A 19801-nucleotide genomic window follows, 5' to 3' on the forward strand; every position below is an offset into this window, starting at 1 on the left:
CAGAACTGTCAAAGCTCAAGAGGTGACCAGATTATTTTTACAAGAAATAATACCACACTTCAGAGTTCCAGCCACAATATCCTCAGATAAAGAATCACATTTCATTTCCAAAATAGTGCAACAGATTAGTAGCCATCTGGAGCAGAAAGTTAAATAGCCTGGGGATGATGTATATGTTAAGTCTCTTACAGAGAAGACTTCAGAATCACAGTGGGAGAGACCACTGCAAGTACTTCTCACCACCTTCACTGCAATCAAAATCAAGGAGCAGAATGCCTGGATCCATCACTCTCGGGTGAAGAAGGCCCAGAAGAGTGACACCAGGAGACAATGAACTGAGACTAAAACTTACTCGGGCAAAATGAGTATATTGCAGTCGGGAGTAGTTCATACTTTAGTTTACAAGATTGTTTTGTATGGAATTATAACTGAAGTTTTAGGACTAGAGAGTACCTCTACCCAAAGCAATGCTGAATGGCCTTGGTCCCTGGCATTTAATCAGTATACTAGATGCATGAGAAAACCTTCTGAGATAAAAGATTTAAACATATCTACTGTAGTAATCCATGAGAATCAGGTATGTGAGGAGCAAGAATAGCAGGAACTGTGAACACTTCAAAGAATCTGAGGAGAAGAAATCAAAGTAAAGTGCTGGGTCATCAATAGGATGACTTATGAGAGACCAGATGTAATTAGTGTCTGAACCTCCCCTGGTGTATATGAACACCACGAAGTCTGTGATAACCTAAGTGAATCAGACTGTTAGTGTAATTTCACCTTGATACAGCCTGTAGAAGTGACCTGCCTTTGAGCTCAAATTGCTATCAAACTTTCATTTGAATTGAAAGTAGACACTGCACTTTTTACCACAGCAGGGCCTTATACACCCCATACTAGTTCAGACTCTACCCAAACTCCAAACTTGAACCTAACGTAGTAAAGAATATGACTGAACAACAGCTATTATTCAATCCAGAATGGTCTTTCAAATGTGTGGAGTTGATAATGCAAATTAACATCTCAAAAATCCAACCAGCCTGCTCTTCCTTCCTAAAATCTTCCTTTGAGAGCTAGACAACATAGTTACAAAAACAGGCATATCTCAAGAGCAGAACAAGAAAGGAAGGAGCCAGCTCTCCTGGTGCCTAAAACCAAGAACACCAAGAAATCAGTTTCCTTAAGTCATTTTCCAAACTAGTTGGCTGAACACTCAGGCAATGGCTGGTAAAGGGTACTGAACTGCAGATGGTGAATTAACCCAAGCAAGGAAGGTGATTTTCTTTATTTATAGCTATCCCTTTTCCTACTGAGATTTAGATCAGTAATTGTCCCAGTCTGAGGCGGTTAGATTCTGCTTAAAAGAGGTAGAGAGAGAGACCCCCCCCTCAGAGCTCAGCAGCAGGCTGTAAGATTTTGAGTATCACTTTTGTGCTGAGTGTTTCAAGTAGCAGAAACCTGATCCCAGTTTCTTCTGAAGCACTGCAATGAATTTAGGCTCTTCTCTCAGATTTCCCCTTCATTATTTACTTGAGGCTTAGACCTGAAGCTAGGAGCAAGGTGGGTGAGGTTTTGTAAACCAAGAGAGACATTCCTGCTTGCCACATATCTGAGAAATCAGGTGCTTTAGAGGAGGAAAGAGAAGTTAGATTCCCTGAGGTCTCTACATTTCAGAACAAACATCTGCCTCAAGTATGACCTAAACCTCTGTCAGATACACTTGTGAAGTGTGTTTGAATTTACAATGTGAGCCCAGCACATCCCTCTGGCAGGGAGGGATGGTCATGGACAGAAAGCAGTTCCTGTTCCCCATAACAAACATCTAACTGGCATATTAAGGACAAGATTAGGAGTTTTAAATGGAATTGATTCAGAAATACTGATCAATAAACTGGCCACTGCAGCAGGTAGCCTAACAAAACTGAAGCAGCCTTTATAGTAATCTCTATTGGCATTAGGAACTAGCCAGTGACAGATTTCAAAAGTACTGCCAAAGTAAGGAAGTATGAAAAGGCCGGGGACCAAGACCACAAGCTGATAGTAGAAGCACTTAGTATAATTCAAGATAATGTGTCTTTAGCTTTCAGTTGTATACAAGCACAGGTATGGATACAAGCAACAGCAGCTCTGATTATATGGGAAAGGAGTGAAAGTAATTTTCCAGCTGAAATTCAAGAAATTGTGTGAGATAATGCAATTGATATTGAAAGGAAGTTTCAATCCTGGTAGACTATGGTGAATTTCACCTATGATCCTGTTTCTAATATGGCCACTGCCTTTGTGCTTACCATACGTAATGCCCAAGATGTGTGTTTGGACACTGAACAGAGTATTTGCCACTTTGAAATTCATCCAGTCACTGACCAGAAAACTGTGCTCGTATATACTACAAAAAAGTGTATGCTTGAGAACTGCTTGTGCTGCTGTACAAATTGATAGCAATGATGTTATTCTGTCTAGTAGAAACCATTCTAATCTCTGTATTTGTAATTTTTTAAAGATTATTGGGTGTGATTTTTCGTATTTAGTACAAGTAACATCCCACCAGCTGATTAAAGCCAATTACATAATGTATCACAGACTACCACCTACCCCTATTAGGATGAACCTTACATTGGCAAAACAATTAATTAAGCACCAAGACCTACTGGAAGTCTTGAAAGAAATCCAAGAAAGTGGAAAGAAAACCTTAATTACTGTCCAACATGATACAAAGGAAATAACCAGAGTTCTACAAAGAATAAAACAAAATATGGATCATCACTGGTGAGATGTGATCTTTGGGTGGTCACCAACTGCGAATGGAATCTTTAATAAGTTGTGCCACCCCATTGTAGTTTTACTAATATTAGTTGAGATAAGCTTAAGATTATCTATTATATTGTTAATTTGGAACTGGAGAATACTACAACGAATAGCTGTACTAACCTCTTTATCAAACGTACATAGTGAAGCATTAAAAGACACTTATTGTCATGAAGGTTTTCATTAAGTAAAAGAATTTACTTATTTCCTAGGAAAGGGGGGAATGAGACAGAGTACAGATCCATTCTGAATTAGGTGAAGTGTCTAGCAGCGGTGAAAAGTCTGTGAGGCCAAAGCTGAAGGAAAAACTCACATGCCGAGACAGCAAGGAGACAGAGAAAGAAAAACAGAAAAGACCACGAGGTCAATTTGCTCCCCCAACCTAGGAATTCCTTTGATAAAGAAGAACTGGCGATAAATGTCACGCGGAATGAATATGTATGAACCTATTGTGAAACTGTATGCATATGCATTTGGAAGGGGGGATAAAAGGAGACCTGAGATCTTCAGGGGTACGCATGCCTTTTGAGGAGAATTTTCTCCGTATGCGTCCGGCGCCGTAAATAAACATACTGGGCTTTACAACTTTTATAAAGTTGTGAGGTTTCTTCTTTTCTCCGCAAAACATCACCTTGATCTTGGTGTCACATCCTCAGTGTCACCACCCCTGGTGTCACCCTCACCTCGGTGTCACCTTCATTGCTGTCACCCTCACCTTGATGTCACCTTGGTGTCACCAACCCTGGTGTCCCCTTCACCTTAGTGCCACCTTCTCCTCCATGCCATTTTGTCCTCAGTGTCACCAACCCTGGTGTCACCCTCACCTCGGTGTCACTTCCTCAGTGTCACCAACCTCGGTGTGACCTCCTCCTTGGTGCCTTCATTGATGCCACCTTCCCCTCATTGTCACCAACTTTGGTGCCACCCTCACCTCAATGTCACCTCCTTGGTACCACCTCCATGTTGCGACCCCCTCCTTGGTGGCACCCTCCCCTGAGTGTCACCTTCATTGGTGTCACCCCCTCCTCAGTGCCACCTTCCCTTATGTCATCCTCACCGATGTCACCTCCTCCTTGGTGCCACCCTCATATCAGTGTCACCTTCCCATCAGTGTCACCAACCCTCACCCTGGTGCCACCCTCACCTTGGTGTCACCTTCTTCTTAGTGTCACTGACCTCGGTGCCACCCTCACCTCAGTGTCACCTTCACCTTGATGTCACCTTGGTGTCACCACAACCCTGGTGCCACCAACCTGGGTGCCACTCCTACCTTGGTGTCACTCTCACCTCAGCGTCACTAACCCTGGTGTCACCTTCACTGATGCCACCTTCACCTTGGTGTCACCTCCTCAGTGTCACCTTCTCATTGTCACCCCCTTGCTGTCACCCTCTCGGTGCCTCCCCAATGTCCCCTCCCTTCCCACCCTGTGTCCCTCCCCCCCTTCCCAGCCTGGAATGTCCCCAAGTGTCTCAAGAGCCACCCCCGCGTCCCCATGATGTCATCACAGTGTCACAACTCCCGCTTCCACTTTTCCCCCCAAACTGGGGACATGGGGGAGGGGACAGGGGACAGGGACAGGGGAGGGGACAGAAATGGGGAGGGAGGACGGGGAGATACGGGGGGGACAGGGACAGGGACAGGGACAGGGACAGGGACAGGGACAGGGAGGTGACAGCGAGGGGAAAGGGAGGGACAGTGACGGTGGTGGACAGGGATGGGGGGGGGGACAGGGAGGTGACAGGGAGGAGGCCGGGACGGGGGTGACAGGGACAGGAAGGAGATGGTGCCACTTTGGGCACAGGGGGACAGAGAGAGGGAGGGGACAGGGACAGACATGGGGAGGGGACAGGGATGGGGAGGGGATGGTGCCGCTTTGGGGACAGGGATGGGGACAGGGAGGGACAGGGACAGGGACAGGGGGGACAGGAGGGGACAGGGACAGGAAGGGACAGTGATAGGGACAGGGGGAACAGGAGGGGACAGGGACAGAAGGGGGACAGTGATAGGGACAGGGGGGAAAGAAGGAGACAGTGACAGGGACAGGAAGGGGACAGTGATAGGGACAGGGGGGACAGGAGGGGACAGGGATAGGAGGGGACAGTGATAGGGACAGGGGGACAGGAGGGGACAGGGATAGGAAGGGACAGTGATAGGGACAGGGGGGACAGGAGGGGATAGGGACAGAAGGGGGACAGTGATAGGGACAGCGAGGGGACAGGGATGGGACAGGGATGGGGAGGGGACAGGGAGGGGATGGGGACAGGGACAGGGACAAAGACAGGGACAGGGTGGGACAAGGAGGGACAGGGACAGGGATCGGGATGGGGACAAGGACAGGGGGCCGATGGGGGCGACAGGGGGGGGACAGAGAGGGGACGGGGGTTTGACAGGGACAGTGACAGGAGGGGGACAGTGATAGGGACAGGGGCGACAGGAGGGGACAGGGACAGAGACAGAAGGGGGACAGTGATAGGGACAGGGGGGACAGGAGGGGACAGGGACAGGGACAGAAGGGAGACAGTGATAGGGACAAGGAGGGACAGGAGGGGACAGGGACAGAAGGGGGACAGTGATAGGGACAGGGAGGGACAGGCGGGGACAGTGACAGAGACAGAAGGGGGACAGTGATAGGGACAGGGAGGGGACAGTGACAGTGCCAGGAAGAGGGGGGGTGCAGGGAGGGGACAGGGACAGGACGAGGATGGTGCCACTTTGGGGATGGGGGGGGGACAGGGAGGGGAGACAGGGAGGAGACAGTGCCAGAGAGGGGACAGTGACAGTGCCAGCGCCAGTGGCAGTGCCAGGGAAGGGACAGGGCCATGGCACAGCTGAGCTTCATCCTGCTGCTCGGTGAGCCTCCTCTTCCCCTCCTCCTCCTCTCTCCCTTTTCCCTCAATTTTCCCTTTCCCCCCCATTTCCTGCCCTTCATCCCATTTCTTCCTCTTCCTTCTCTTCCTCCCCACCCCATTTTCCCCAAATTCCCCTTTCCCCCATTTCTGGGTTACCTCTTCCTCTTCCTCCTCTTCCTCCTGTCTCCCATTTTCCCCAATTTTTCCCATTTTCCCCCAATTTCCATCCCCATTTTCCCAACTCTTCCTCCTCCTCTTCCTCCTCCATCCCTTTTTTCCCCTCAATTTTCCCTTTTTCCCACCATTTTCCTGCCCTTCATCCCAGCTCCTCTTCCTCTTCCTCCCCAGTCAATTTCCCCAAATTTCCTTTCACCCCCCCCCCCTTTCTGGGCTCCTCCTCCTCCCCTCTCCCATTTTCCCCCTTTTTCCCCAATTTCCATTGTCATTTTCCCAACTCTTCCTCCTCCTCTTCCTCCATCTCAATTTTTCCAATTTTTCCCTTTTTTCCTATTTCCTGCCCTTCATCCCAAATCCTCTTCCTCTCTACTCCCTTTTCCCCCAATTTTTCCTTTTTTTCTCTCATTTCTGTGCCCATTTTCCCACCTGCTCTGCCTCCTCTTCCTCCTCCTCTCTCCCTATTTTCCCAATTTTCCCAATTTTAAAAAATTTCTTTTTATCTTTAAATTAGGTTTTATTTTAAAATTTCCTTTTATTTTTAAAATTTCCTTTCAAAATTTCTCTTTTATTTCTGTTTATTCTAATTTTTCTTTAGTTTTCATTTTAGTTCCTTTTCAAATTTTCTTTTATTTTCCCTAATTACTAATTAATAAATATTTATTTCCTTTTATTTTTTGTTTATTCTTATTTTCTTTAAAAACACACTTTTAATTTCCTTTTTACTTTTATATTCTTTTAAATTTTCAATTCCTTTCCCCCTATTTATTAATTAGGAAATATTTTTTATTTCCTTTTTATTCCAAATTTTTCCTTTTTCTTTCACTTTTTAATTTTTATTTTCAATTTCCTTCTATTTTCTATTTCCTTTTTAAAATGAAATTTTTATTTTAAAATTTTTTCAATTTCCCCTTTTAAAATTTTCCTTTAATTAATAATTTAAAAATAATTTTTAATGTTCTTTTCTACCCAATTTTTCCTTTCCTTTTTATTTTAATTTTTCCTTTTAAATTTAATTTTTAAAATACTCTTTTAATTTCTTTTCATTTCTTTTAAATTTAAATAATTTAAATTATTTTCTTAATTTCATTTCCCTTAATTGATAATTACAAATAATTTTTAATTTTCATTTTTAGTTTCCTTTTATTTTCTATTTTCTTTTAAAAAGAAATTTTAGTATTTTAAAATTTATTTTTTGCTTTATTTTAATTTTCATTTATTTCATTTTCCCCTAATTATCAATTAATAAATATTTGTAATTTCCTTTTGATCCCAATTTCCATTTTCCTTTTATTTGAATTTTTATTTTTAATTTACTTTTAAAAATTATCTTTTATTTTAAATTATTTTTATTTTTAATTTCCATTCATTCACCCAAAAAAATAAACAAATAATTTTTAATTTCTCTTTCTTTATTAAATTTTTTCTTTAGTTTTAGTCTTTTATTTTTAATTTACTTTTAAAAATAATAATTAATATCCTTCTTATTTTGAAATTATTTTACATTTCATTTCCCTAATTTCTACCTTATTAATAGTTAATAAATAATTTTTATTTCCTTTCTATCCCATTTTTTCTCTATTAATTTTTAAATTTTTTTCTTTAATTTTTCTCCCTTCTGAAAATTTGGTTTAATTTCCTTTTTATTTCAAAATCATTTTTAATTTCCTTTAATTTTTCCTTTTAATTCGTTTTCCCCTAAGCATTAATTAATAAATAATTTAATTTTTTACCAAATTTTTACTTTTCTTAATAGTATTTTAATTCCCTTTTTATTTTAAATTATTTTAAATTTTTATTCCTTTCATTATTAATTAACAAGTAATTTTTCATTTCCTTTCCATTCCAAATTTTTTCATTTTTCCCTCAACATTTTTTCTCAATTTTCCTAATTTTTAAAAATTTCCCATTTTTCCTTTTTTCCAGCCTCTCTCCCGATCCTTTTCCCGCCGGTGAAGCCCTCAGGTAACAAAAAATTCCCCAAAAAATCAGAATTTTGGACAAAATTGGGACCTTCATCTGCATCTTCTCCATTCCTACCTCCAAAATTTGAATTTTTGGGTCATTTTTGGGCTTTTTTTGACCCAATCTGTGCCCAACCGAGCAGGGTCATGGTGGCACTTCCTCCACCCCAAAAAAATCAGATATTTAGGGAAAAAAAAGCAGAATTTCAGGGAAAATTTGGAGAATCCTCTCCACCTTCTCCATCTTCTACATTCCCACCTCCAAAAAATTCAATTTTTGGGCCATTTTGGGGGGTTTTGACCCAACCTGAGCTAAATACAGGAATGGTCATGGAGTAACCTCCTCCATCCAAAAAAAATCAGAATTTTAGGAGAAAAAAATCAGAATTTTGGGGAAAATTGAGTAGATTCTCTCAATCCTCACTATCCTCTCCACCTTCTCAAGTCCCGCCTTGAAAACTCTGAATTTTTAAGCCATTTTTGATCTTTTTGGACGCAATCTGAGCCCAACCCAACCAGAATCATGATGACACCTCCCATGGCCAAAAAATTGGGATTTGGGGAAAATTTCAATGGTTCTTCTGCATCTTCTCCATCCCCACCTCCAAAAAACATTGAAATTTTGGGTCATTTTTGTGGTTTTATTTACTCAATCTGAGCCAAACCCAACAACGGTCATAGTGACACGTCGTCCAACCAACAAAAAAAATCAGAATTTGGTAAAAACCAGGATTTTGGGAAAACTGGGAGGTTCTTCTCCATTCCCACCTCCAAAACGTTGAATATTTTGGTCGTTTTTAGGCCTTTTGGAACTAATCAAAATCCAACCCAACCAAGGACACGGTGGCAACTCCTCCACCCGAAAAAAACCCCACAATTTCAGAGAAAAAAAAAAAATCACAATTTGGGGGAAAAATATAAAGGTTCTTCTCCATATTCTCCTTCAAAAAATGGAAATTATAGGCCTATTTTGGGCTTTTTTGGACAAATCCAAGCCCAACCCAAGCAGGGTCATGGTGGTACCTCCCACAACCAACAAAAATCAGAATTTTGGGAAAAACCATGATGGATAAACCATGTGGTTCTTCTCCATCTCCTCAATCTTCACCATTTTCACCTCAAAAACTCTGAAGTTTTGGGTCATTTTTAGGCCATTTGGACCTAATCCAAGTCCAACCCAACCAAGGACATGGTGACACCTCATCCACAAAACAAAATCAGATATTTAGGAAAAAAACCAGAATTTTGGGGAAAAATTTGGAGGTTCTTCTCCATCTTCCCCATTTTCACCTCCAGAAAATGGAATTTTTGGGACATTTTTGGGCTTTTTCAACTCAATCTGAGCCCAACCCAAGTGGGTCATGGAGGAGCCTCCTCCACCCAAAACAAAATCAGAATTTTGGGAAAAGTCAGGATTTTGGGGAAAAATTGGGAGGTTCTTCTCCATTTTCTCCATTCCCACTTCCAAAAAATAAAATTTTTTCTCATTTCCCCCTTTTTTCTCCCCAGACCTCTCCCCTCCCGCCCCCAACATCTCGGTGACTCCGGCCAAGGCGCGTTTCCTGGTGGGCGATGCCGTGTCCATCTCCTGCGCCGCGCCGGTGCTGCCCGGCACCGACCGCATCCAGGCCTTCCGTTTCACCGGTACCTCAGGCTGGGCCAGCGATGTCCGTACGTCCCGCCGGACGTCTGTCCACACCTTCACAGTCACTGGGCCCCGTGACGGCGGCTTCCATACCTGCTCCTACAGCGTTGTCCGGCGCGGTGGCCACGTCCTCCACTCGCCACCCAGCCGAGCTGTGTTCGTCGACGTCCGAGGTTTTATGGTGGAAACTCCTGGAGTGGGGGGTTTTGGGAGGCGTTTGGGGTCAAAATTTAGTCCCGCTGAGGTTCAAGGTTAGGTTTTCCACCGAATGTTAACTTTTCTACTCAATTGGGGGATTTAATCCCAAAATTCATACCCATAGAGGTCCAACCCTGACTTTTCCACTCAACCTTGACTTTTCCACCCAATTGGGCGTTTTTATCCCAAAATTCATTCTCGTTGAAGCCGAACCTTGACTTCTGTGTCCAATTGGGGATTTTAGGACAAAATTTGCTCCTGCTGAGGTTCAAGGTTGGGTTTTCCACCCAATGTTGAATTTTCTACTACTTTTCTACTCAATTGGGGGTTTTAATCCCAAAATCTATCCCCATTGAGATCCAACCTTGACTTTGGGTCCAATTGGGCATTTTTATCCCAAAATCCATCCCCATTGAGGTCCAACCTTGACTTTTCCACCCAATGTTGCGTTTTCTACCCAACTGCATCATTTTGTCCCAAGTTCATCTCACTGAGGCTCAATGTTGACTTTTCCACCCAATTGGGCATTTTTACCCCAAAATTCATTCCCATTGACCAAAATGTTGGGTTTTGGTCCAACAGGGGCATTTTGATCCCATAATCTGTCCATGTTGAGGTCCAACCTTGACTTTTCCACTCAACATTGACTTTTCCACCCAATTTGGAATTTTTATAGCAAGATTTGTCTTCATTGAGGTCCAACCGTGAGTTTTCCACCCGACATTGACTTTTCCAGCCAATTTGGGCCATTTTTACCTCCAAATCCATCCCATTGACCAAAACATTGCCTTTAGATGCAACGGTGAAATTTTATCCCAAAATTCATCCCCAGTGAGGTCAAACCTTGACTTTTCCACCAAATTTGACCATTTTCACCCCAAAATCCACCCCCATTCACCAAAAATCCCCTTTTGACCCAACAACACCATTTTTACCCCAAAATCCCTCCCCTTTTGACCTCCAACCTTGACCTCTGACGCTTCCCCTCCCACCAGACCGCCCGACCCAACCCAACCTGACGGTGACACCCTCGGGCCTCACGGTGCAAGGGCAGCCCCTCCTCTTCCTCTGCATGGCCCCGCCCAGCAAAGCCCCTCGGCGCCACTTCCGCTTCCTCCGGGATGAGCTCGAGGTCTCCGAGGGCATTGTGGAAGGTTCTGGAAGCGCCCGGCTGAGGGTGGAGAGGAGCGGCCAGAACCAGACCGGGAACTTCAGCTGCAGCTATGAGGAGATGACCGAGGGGCACTGGATTGCCTCCTACCCCAGCGAGGCCGTGGCAGTGGTGGTGGAAGGTGATTTTGAGGGGAAATCAGCAGGGTTTGGGTATGGGGAGGGGTGTGGGGAAAGGTGAGGAGAGGGAAGGTTGGTTGAGTTTGGTTAGGTCAAGGTTGGGTTTGGTTTGGTTGGGTTGGATTTGGTTTGGTTGGGTCAAGGTTGAATTGGGTTGGGTTGGGTTGGGTCAAGGTTGGGTTGGGTTTGGTTTGGGTTGGTTTGGTTGGACCTTTGTTGTGTGTGGTTTAGTCATTGTTGGTTCGTGGTTGGGTTTGGCTGGGTTTGGTTTGGTGTGGTTGAGTTTGGTCACATCATGATCCCAAATCTCCGCCTGAATATCCAAAACTGACAATTTCCTTTTTTTCCCCCCATTTTATCCAAAATATTGAAATTATCAGGAGCCACTTTTAGGCTTTTTGACCCAATCCCAACCCCAGAATCTCCCCCTGTTTGGTGGCACCTCCAGGACCATCCAGGAGGTCCCCAAATTCCTAAAGTCATCAAAAATCAGAATTCTGGGAAAATTTGGGAGGTTCTTCTTCATCTTCTCCATTCCCACCTCCAAAACATCAAAATTTTGGACCATTTTTAGCCTTTTTTCACCCAGTCTAAGCCCAACCCAACAAGGGCCATGGTGGGACCTCTTCCATCAAAGAAAAGTCCGAGTTTTGGGTAAAATCAGGACTTGGGGAAAAATTGGGTGGTTCTTCTCCATCTTCTCCATCGTCTCCACGTTCTCCATTCCCACCTCCAAAATATTGAATTTTGGGCCAGTTTTGGGCTTTTTGACCCAATCCAAGCCCTATCCAAACAGGGTCATGGTGGAACTTCCTATAACCAATAAAAATCAGGATTTTGGGAAAAACTGGGTGGTTCTTCTCCATCTTCTCCATTCCCACCCAAAAAACTGAATTTTAGGCTTTTTTCCCTCCCAAAAATCGAATTTTGAGCCATTTTCACCCTTTTCCCATCTGAATTTTAAAATCACCAATAACACTGATTTTCCCCCAATTTTTTCCCAGACCCGTGTCCGCCCCCCGTGCTTTGGGTGGAGCCTCCGTCTGGCGTGGTCACCGCGGGTCAGCGGCTGCGCCTGACCTGTTCTGCGAGCCAGCGTCACTTCCGGCGCCGCTTCCGCTTCTTCCGCGATGGCGTCGAGCTGACGCCGGGTGACCTCATTGATGACGCCATCAGTGACGTCACTGGTGATGGGTCCCAGCTGGTGTTCCCGCGGATTTCGCCAGAATTTTCCGGGAATTTCAGCTGCCTGCTGGAGGAGGAGGTGGGCGGGGCCTGGGTGGAGGCTCCGCCCAGTGAAAGCGTGGCCGTGGTGGTCATGGGTAGGTGAGGGGGTTTTGGGGGGAAAATGGGGGATTTGGGGAAAAAGTGGAGGGGGAGGAGACATATTGGGATTTATTGGTTTTGGAGTATTTGATGACCGTGGGGTTGGTTTTGGGGTGAGTTTTGGGTTTTTTTGGGGTATTTGCTGAACCACGTTTCTTTAGGGCTGATTTTTAGCATTTTTGGTTTTTTTCATGTCCACGGGAGTTTTTTGGGTTGTTTTGGGGGTATTTTCTGGCCCTGGGGTTTATTTCGGGGTGAGTTTTGAGGTCTTGGGTTATTTGCCGACACATGGGGGTTTTTTGGGATGGTTTGGGGTTTTTGGGGGGGTATTTGTTAACCCTGGGGATATTTTGGGGATGGTTTTGTGTTTTTTGGGGTATTTGCTGCCCCTGGGGTTTATTTTGGGCATGGTTTGGGGGGTTTTTTGCGTATTTGATCACCCAGTGGGGTTTTGGGGTGACTTTTGGGTTTTTGGGGGGTTTATGATAGCCATGGGTGTTTTCTGCGGTGGTTTTGGGGTATTTACTGACCCTGGGGTTTCTTTTGGGGTGGTTTTAGGGTTTTTGGCTTTTTAATTTTTTTGACTTTTTGACCCAGTCTGAGCCCAACTCAAGCAGGGTCATGGTGGCACCTCCTCCATCCAAAACAATTTCAAAAATTTAGGAAAAAAAATCAGGATTTTGTGAAAAACTAGGTATTTCTTCCCCCTTTTCTCCATCTTCCCCATCTTCCCCATTCTCACCTCCAAAACTTGAATTTTTGGGTCACTTTTGGGCTTTATTGGACAAATCCAAGCCCAACCCAAGCAGGGTCATGGTGGTACCTCCCACAACCAACAAAAATCAAGATTTTGGGAAAAACCTGCTGGTGGTTCTCCATCTCCAAAGTCTTCTCCATTTTCACCTCAAAAACTCCGAATTTTTGGGTCATTTTTAGGCCCTTTGGACCTAATCCAAGTCCAACCCAACCAAGGACATGGTGACACCTCATCCACAAAACAAAATCAGATATTTAGGAAAAAAACCAGAATTTTGGGGAAAAATTTGGAGGTTCTCTATCTTCTCCATCTTCCCCATTTTCACCTCCAGAAAATGGAATTTTTGGGACATTTTTGGGCTTTTTCAATTCAATCTGAGCCCAACCCAAGTGGGTCATGGAGGAGCCTCCTCCACCCAAAACAAAATCAGAATTTTGGGAAAAGTCAGGATTTTGGGGAAAAATTGGGAGGTTCTTCTCCATCTTCTCCATTCCCACTTCCTAAACATTGACTTTTTTCTCATTTCCCCCTTTTTTCTCCCCAGACCTCTCCCCTCCCGCCCCCAACATCTCGGTGACTCCGGCCAAGGTGCATTTCCTGGTGGGCGATGCCGTGTCCATCTCCTGCACTGCGCCGGCGCCGCCCGGCACCGACCGCATCCAGGCCTTCCGTTTCAACGGCACCTCAGGCTGGGCCAGCGATGTCCGTACGTCCCGCCGGACGTCTGTCCACACCTTCAGAGTCACCAAGCCCCACGACGGCGGCTTCCATACCTGCTCCTACAGCGTTGTCCGGCGCGGTGGCCGCGTCCTCCACTCGCCACCCAGCCGGACTGTGGTCATCGATGTCCGAGGTTTTGTGGTGGAAACTCCTGGAGTGGGGGGTTTTGGGGTCAAAATTTAGTCCCGCTGAGGTTCAGGGTTGGGTTTTCCACCCAATGTTGACTTTTCTACTCAATTGGGGGTTTTAATCCCAAAATCTATCCCCATTGAGATCCAACCTTGACTTTGGGTCCAATTGGGCATTTTTATCCCAAAATCCATCCCCACTGAGGTCCAACCTTGACTTTTCCACCCAATGTTGCGTTTTCTACCCAACTGCATCATTTTGTCCCAAGTTCATCTCATTGAGGCTCAATGTTGACTTTTCCACCCAATTGGGCATTTTTACCCCAAAATTCATTCCCATTGACCAAAATGTTGGGTTTTGGTCCAACAGGGGCATTTTGATCCCATAATCTGTCCATGTTGAGGTCCAACCTTGACTTTTCCACTCAACATTGACTTTTCCACCCAATTTGGAATTTTTATAGCAAGATTTGTCTTCATTGAGGTCCAACCGTGAGTTTTCCACCCGACATTGACTTTTCCAGCCAATTTGGGCCATTTTTACCTCCAAATCCATCCCATTGACCAAAACATTGCCTTTAGATGCAACGGTGAAATTTTATCCCAAAATTCATCCCCAGTGAGGTCAAACCTTGACTTTTCCACCAAATTTGACCATTTTCACCCCAAAATCCACCCCCATTCACCAAAAATCCCCTTTTGACCCAACAACACCATTTTTACCCCAAAATCCCTCCCCTTTTGACCTCCAACCTTGACCTCTGACGCTTCCCCTCCCACCAGACCGCCCGACCCAACCCAACCTGACGGTGACACCCTCGGGCCTCACGGTGCAAGGGCAGCCCCTCCTCTTCCTCTGCATGGCCCCGCCCAGCAAAGCCCCTCGGCGCCACTTCCGCTTCCTCCGGGATGAGCTCGAGGTCTCCGAGGGCATTGTGGAAGGTTCTGGAAGCGCCCGGCTGAGGGTGGAGAGGAGCGGCCAGAACCAGACCGGGAACTTCAGCTGCAGCTATGAGGAGATGACCGAGGGGCACTGGATTGCCTCCTACCCCAGCGAGGCCGTGGCAGTGGTGGTGGAAGGTGATTTTGAGGGGAAATCAGCAGGGTTTGGGTATGGGGAGGGGTGTGGGGAAAGGTGAGGAGAGGGAAGGTTGGTTGAGTTTGGTTAGGTCAAGGTTGGGTTTGGTTTGGTTGGGTTGGATTTGGTTTGGTTGGGTCAAGGTTGAATTGGGTTGGGTTGGGTTGGGTCAAGGTTGGGTTGGGTTTGGTTTGGGTTGGTTTGGTTGGACCTTTGTTGTGTGTGGTTTAGTCATTGTTGGTTCGTGGTTGGGTTTGGCTGGGTTTGGTTTGGTGTGGTTGAGTTTGGTCACATCATGATCCCAAATCTCCGCCTGAATATCCAAAACTGACAATTTCCTTTTTTTCCCCCCATTTTATCCAAAATATTGAAATTATCAGGAGCCACTTTTAGGCTTTTTGACCCAATCCCAACCCCAGAATCTCCCCCTGTTTGGTGGCACCTCCAGGACCATCCAGGAGGTCCCCAAATTCCTAAAGTCATCAAAAATCAGAATTCTGGGAAAATTTGGGAGGTTCTTCTTCATCTTCTCCATTCCCACCTCCAAAACATCAAAATTTTGGACCATTTTTAGCCTTTTTTCACCCAGTCTAAGCCCAACCCAACAAGGGCCATGGTGGGACCTCTTCCATCAAAGAAAAGTCCAAGTTTTGGGTAAAATCAGGACTTGGGGAAAAATTGGGTGGTTCTTCTCCATCTTCTCCATCGTCTCCACGTTCTCCATTCCCACCTCCAAAATATTGAATTTTGGGCCAGTTTTGGGCTTTTTGACCCAATCCAAGCCCTATCCAAACAGGGTCATGGTGGAACTTCCTATAACCAATAAAAATCAGGATTTTGGGAAAAACTGGGTGGTTCTTCTCCATCTTCTCCATTCCCACCCAAAAAACTGAATTTTAGGCTTTTTTCCCTCCCAAAAATCGAATTTTGAGCCATTTTCACCCTTTTCCCATCTGAATTTTAAAATCACCAATAACACTGATTTTCCCCCAATTTTTTCCCAGACCCGTGTCCGCCCCCCGTGCTTTGGGTGGAGCCTCCGTCTGGCGTGGTCACCGCGGGTCAGCGGCTGCGCCTGACCTGTTCTGCGAGCCAGCGTCACTTCCGGCGCCGCTTCCGCTTCTTCCGCGATGGCGTCGAGCTGACGCCGGGTGACCTCATTGATGACGCCATCAGTGACGTCACTGGTGATGGGTCCCAGCTGGTGTTCCCGCGGATTTCGCCAGAATTTTCCGGGAATTTCAGCTGCCTGCTGGAGGAGGAGGTGGGCGGGGCCTGGGTGGAGGCTCCGCCCAGTGAAAGCGTGGCCGTGGTGGTCATGGGTAGGTGAGGGGGTTTTGGGGGGAAAATGGGGGATTTGGGGAAAAAGTGGAGGGGGAGGAGACATATTGGGATTTATTGGTTTTGGAGTATTTGATGACCGTGGGGTTGGTTTTGGGGTGAGTTTTGGGTTTTTTTGGGGTATTTGCTGAACCACGTTTCTTTAGGGCTGATTTTTAGCATTTTTGGTTTTTTTCATGTCCACGGGAGTTTTTTGGGTTGTTTTGGGGGTATTTTCTGGCCCTGGGGTTTATTTCGGGGTGAGTTTTGAGGTCTTGGGTTATTTGCCGACACATGGGGGTTTTTTGGGATGGTTTGGGGTTTTTGGGGGGGTATTTGTTAACCCTGGGGATATTTTGGGGATGGTTTTGTGTTTTTTGGGGTATTTGCTGCCCCTGGGGTTTATTTTGGGCATGGTTTGGGGGGTTTTTTGCGTATTTGATCACCCAGTGGGGTTTTGGGGTGACTTTTGGGTTTTTGGGGGGTTTATGATAGCCATGGGTGTTTTCTGCGGTGGTTTTGGGGTATTTACTGACCCTGGGGTTTCTTTTGGGGTGGTTTTAGGGTTTTTGGCTTTTTAATTTTTTTGACTTTTTGACCCAGTCTGAGCCCAACTCAAGCAGGGTCATGGTGGCACCTCCTCCATCCAAAACAATTTCAAAAATTTAGGAAAAAAAATCAGGATTTTGTGAAAAACTAGGTATTTCTTCCCCCTTTTCTCCATCTTCCCCATCTTCCCCATTCTCACCTCCAAAACTTGAATTTTTGGGTCACTTTTGGGCTTTATTGGACAAATCCAAGCCCAACCCAAGCAGGGTCATGGTGGTACCTCCCACAACCAACAAAAATCAAGATTTTGGGAAAAACCTGCTGGTGGTTCTCCATCTCCAAAGTCTTCTCCATTTTCACCTCAAAAACTCCGAATTTTTGGGTCATTTTTAGGCCCTTTGGACCTAATCCAAGTCCAACCCAACCAAGGACATGGTGACACCTCATCCACAAAACAAAATCAGATATTTAGGAAAAAAACCAGAATTTTGGGGAAAAATTTGGAGGTTCTCTATCTTCTCCATCTTCCCCATTTTCACCTCCAGAAAATGGAATTTTTGGGACATTTTTGGGCTTTTTCAATTCAATCTGAGCCCAACCCAAGTGGGTCATGGAGGAGCCTCCTCCACCCAAAACAAAATCAGAATTTTGGGAAAAGTCAGGATTTTGGGGAAAAATTGGGAGGTTCTTCTCCATCTTCTCCATTCCCACTTCCTAAACATTGACTTTTTTCTCATTTCCCCCTTTTTTCTCCCCAGACCTCTCCCCTCCCGCCCCCAACATCTCGGTGACTCCGGCCAAGGTGCATTTCCTGGTGGGCGATGCCGTGTCCATCTCCTGCACTGCGCCGGCGCCGCCCGGCACCGACCGCATCCAGGCCTTCCGTTTCAACGGCACCTCAGGCTGGGCCAGCGATGTCCGTACGTCCCGCCGGACGTCTGTCCACACCTTCAGAGTCACCAAGCCCCACGACGGCGGCTTCCATACCTGCTCCTACAGCGTTGTCCGGCGCGGTGGCCGCGTCCTCCACTCGCCACCCAGCCGGACTGTGGTCATCGATGTCCGAGGTTTTGTGGTGGAAACTCCTGGAGTGGGGGGTTTTGGGGTCAAAATTTAGTCCCGCTGAGGTTCAGGGTTGGGTTTTCCACCCAATGTTGACTTTTCTACTCAATTGGGGGTTTTAATCCCAAAATCTATCCCCATTGAGATCCAACCTTGACTTTGGGTCCAATTGGGCATTTTTATCCCAAAATCCATCCCCACTGAGGTCCAACCTTGACTTTTCCACCCAATGTTGCGTTTTCTACCCAACTGCATCATTTTGTCCCAAGTTCATCTCATTGAGGCTCAATGTTGACTTTTCCACCCAATTGGGCATTTTTACCCCAAAATTCATTCCCATTGACCAAAATGTTGGGTTTTGGTCCAACAGGGGCATTTTGATCCCATAATCTGTCCATGTTGAGGTCCAACCTTGACTTTTCCACTCAACATTGACTTTTCCACCCAATTTGGAATTTTTATAGCAAGATTTGTCTTCATTGAGGTCCAACCGTGAGTTTTCCACCCGACATTGACTTTTCCAGCCAATTTGGGCCATTTTTACCTCCAAATCCATCCCATTGACCAAAACATTGCCTTTAGATGCAACGGTGAAATTTTATCCCAAAATTCATCCCCAGTGAGGTCAAACCTTGACTTTTCCACCAAATTTGACCATTTTCACCCCAAAATCCACCCCCATTCACCAAAAATCCCCTTTTGACCCAACAACACCATTTTTACCCCAAAATCCCTCCCCTTTTGACCTCCAACCTTGACCTCTGACGCTTCCCCTCCCACCAGACCGCCCGACCCAACCCAACCTGACGGTGACACCCTCGGGCCTCACGGTGCAAGGGCAGCCCCTCCTCTTCCTCTGCATGGCCCCGCCCAGCAAAGCCCCTCGGCGCCACTTCCGCTTCCTCCGGGATGAGCTCGAGGTCTCCGAGGGCATTGTGGAAGGTTCTGGAAGCGCCCGGCTGAGGGTGGAGAGGAGCGGCCAGAACCAGACCGGGAACTTCAGCTGCAGCTATGAGGAGATGACCGAGGGGCACTGGATTGCCTCCTACCCCAGCGAGGCCGTGGCAGTGGTGGTGGAAGGTGATTTTGAGGGGAAATCAGCAGGGTTTGGGTATGGGGAGGGGTGTGGGGAAAGGTGAGGAGAGGGAAGGTTGGTTGAGTTTGGTTAGGTCAAGGTTGGGTTTGGTTTGGTTGGGTTGGATTTGGTTTGGTTGGGTCAAGGTTGAATTGGGTTGGGTTGGGTTGGGTCAAGGTTGGGTTGGGTTTGGTTTGGGTTGGTTTGGTTGGACCTTTGTTGTGTGTGGTTTAGTCATTGTTGGTTCGTGGTTGGGTTTGGCTGGGTTTGGTTTGGTGTGGTTGAGTTTGGTCACATCATGATCCCAAATCTCCGCCTGAATATCCAAAACTGACAATTTCCTTTTTTTCCCCCCATTTTATCCAAAATATTGAAATTATCAGGAGCCACTTTTAGGCTTTTTGACCCAATCCCAACCCCAGAATCTCCCCCTGTTTGGTGGCACCTCCAGGACCATCCAGGAGGTCCCCAAATTCCTAAAGTCATCAAAAATCAGAATTCTGGGAAAATTTGGGAGGTTCTTCTTCATCTTCTCCATTCCCACCTCCAAAACATCAAAATTTTGGACCATTTTTAGCCTTTTTTCACCCAGTCTAAGCCCAACCCAACAAGGGCCATGGTGGGACCTCTTCCATCAAAGAAAAGTCCGAGTTTTGGGTAAAATCAGGACTTGGGGAAAAATTGGGTGGTTCTTCTCCATCTTCTCCATCGTCTCCACGTTCTCCATTCCCACCTCCAAAATATTGAATTTTGGGCCAGTTTTGGGCTTTTTGACCCAATCCAAGCCCTATCCAAACAGGGTCATGGTGGAACTTCCTATAACCAATAAAAATCAGGATTTTGGGAAAAACTGGGTGGTTCTT

General features: G+C 46.0%; 1 protein-coding gene across 1 annotated transcript in view; it reads left to right on the top strand.

The window, feature by feature from the left end:
• Positions 1-5544: 5544 nt before the first annotated feature.
• The window catches only part of LOC131569107 (uncharacterized), a 30624-nt gene continuing 16367 nt past the window's right edge, over positions 5545-19801 (top strand). The window contains exons 1-10 of the mRNA XM_058821331.1: positions 5545-5653; positions 7753-7791; positions 9300-9608; positions 10629-10925; positions 11928-12245; positions 13551-13859; positions 14638-14934; positions 15937-16254; positions 17560-17868; positions 18647-18943. Of these exons, the coding sequence (XP_058677314.1) occupies positions 5623-5653; positions 7753-7791; positions 9300-9608; positions 10629-10925; positions 11928-12245; positions 13551-13859; positions 14638-14934; positions 15937-16254; positions 17560-17868; positions 18647-18943 (2524 nt within the window). The 5' untranslated portion in view covers positions 5545-5622. The remainder of the gene's footprint in view (positions 5654-7752; positions 7792-9299; positions 9609-10628; positions 10926-11927; positions 12246-13550; positions 13860-14637; positions 14935-15936; positions 16255-17559; positions 17869-18646; positions 18944-19801) is intronic.

This window comes from Ammospiza caudacuta, chromosome 29 (assembly GCF_027887145.1).
Source record: "Ammospiza caudacuta isolate bAmmCau1 chromosome 29, bAmmCau1.pri, whole genome shotgun sequence".
NCBI lineage: Eukaryota > Metazoa > Chordata > Aves > Passeriformes > Passerellidae > Ammospiza > Ammospiza caudacuta.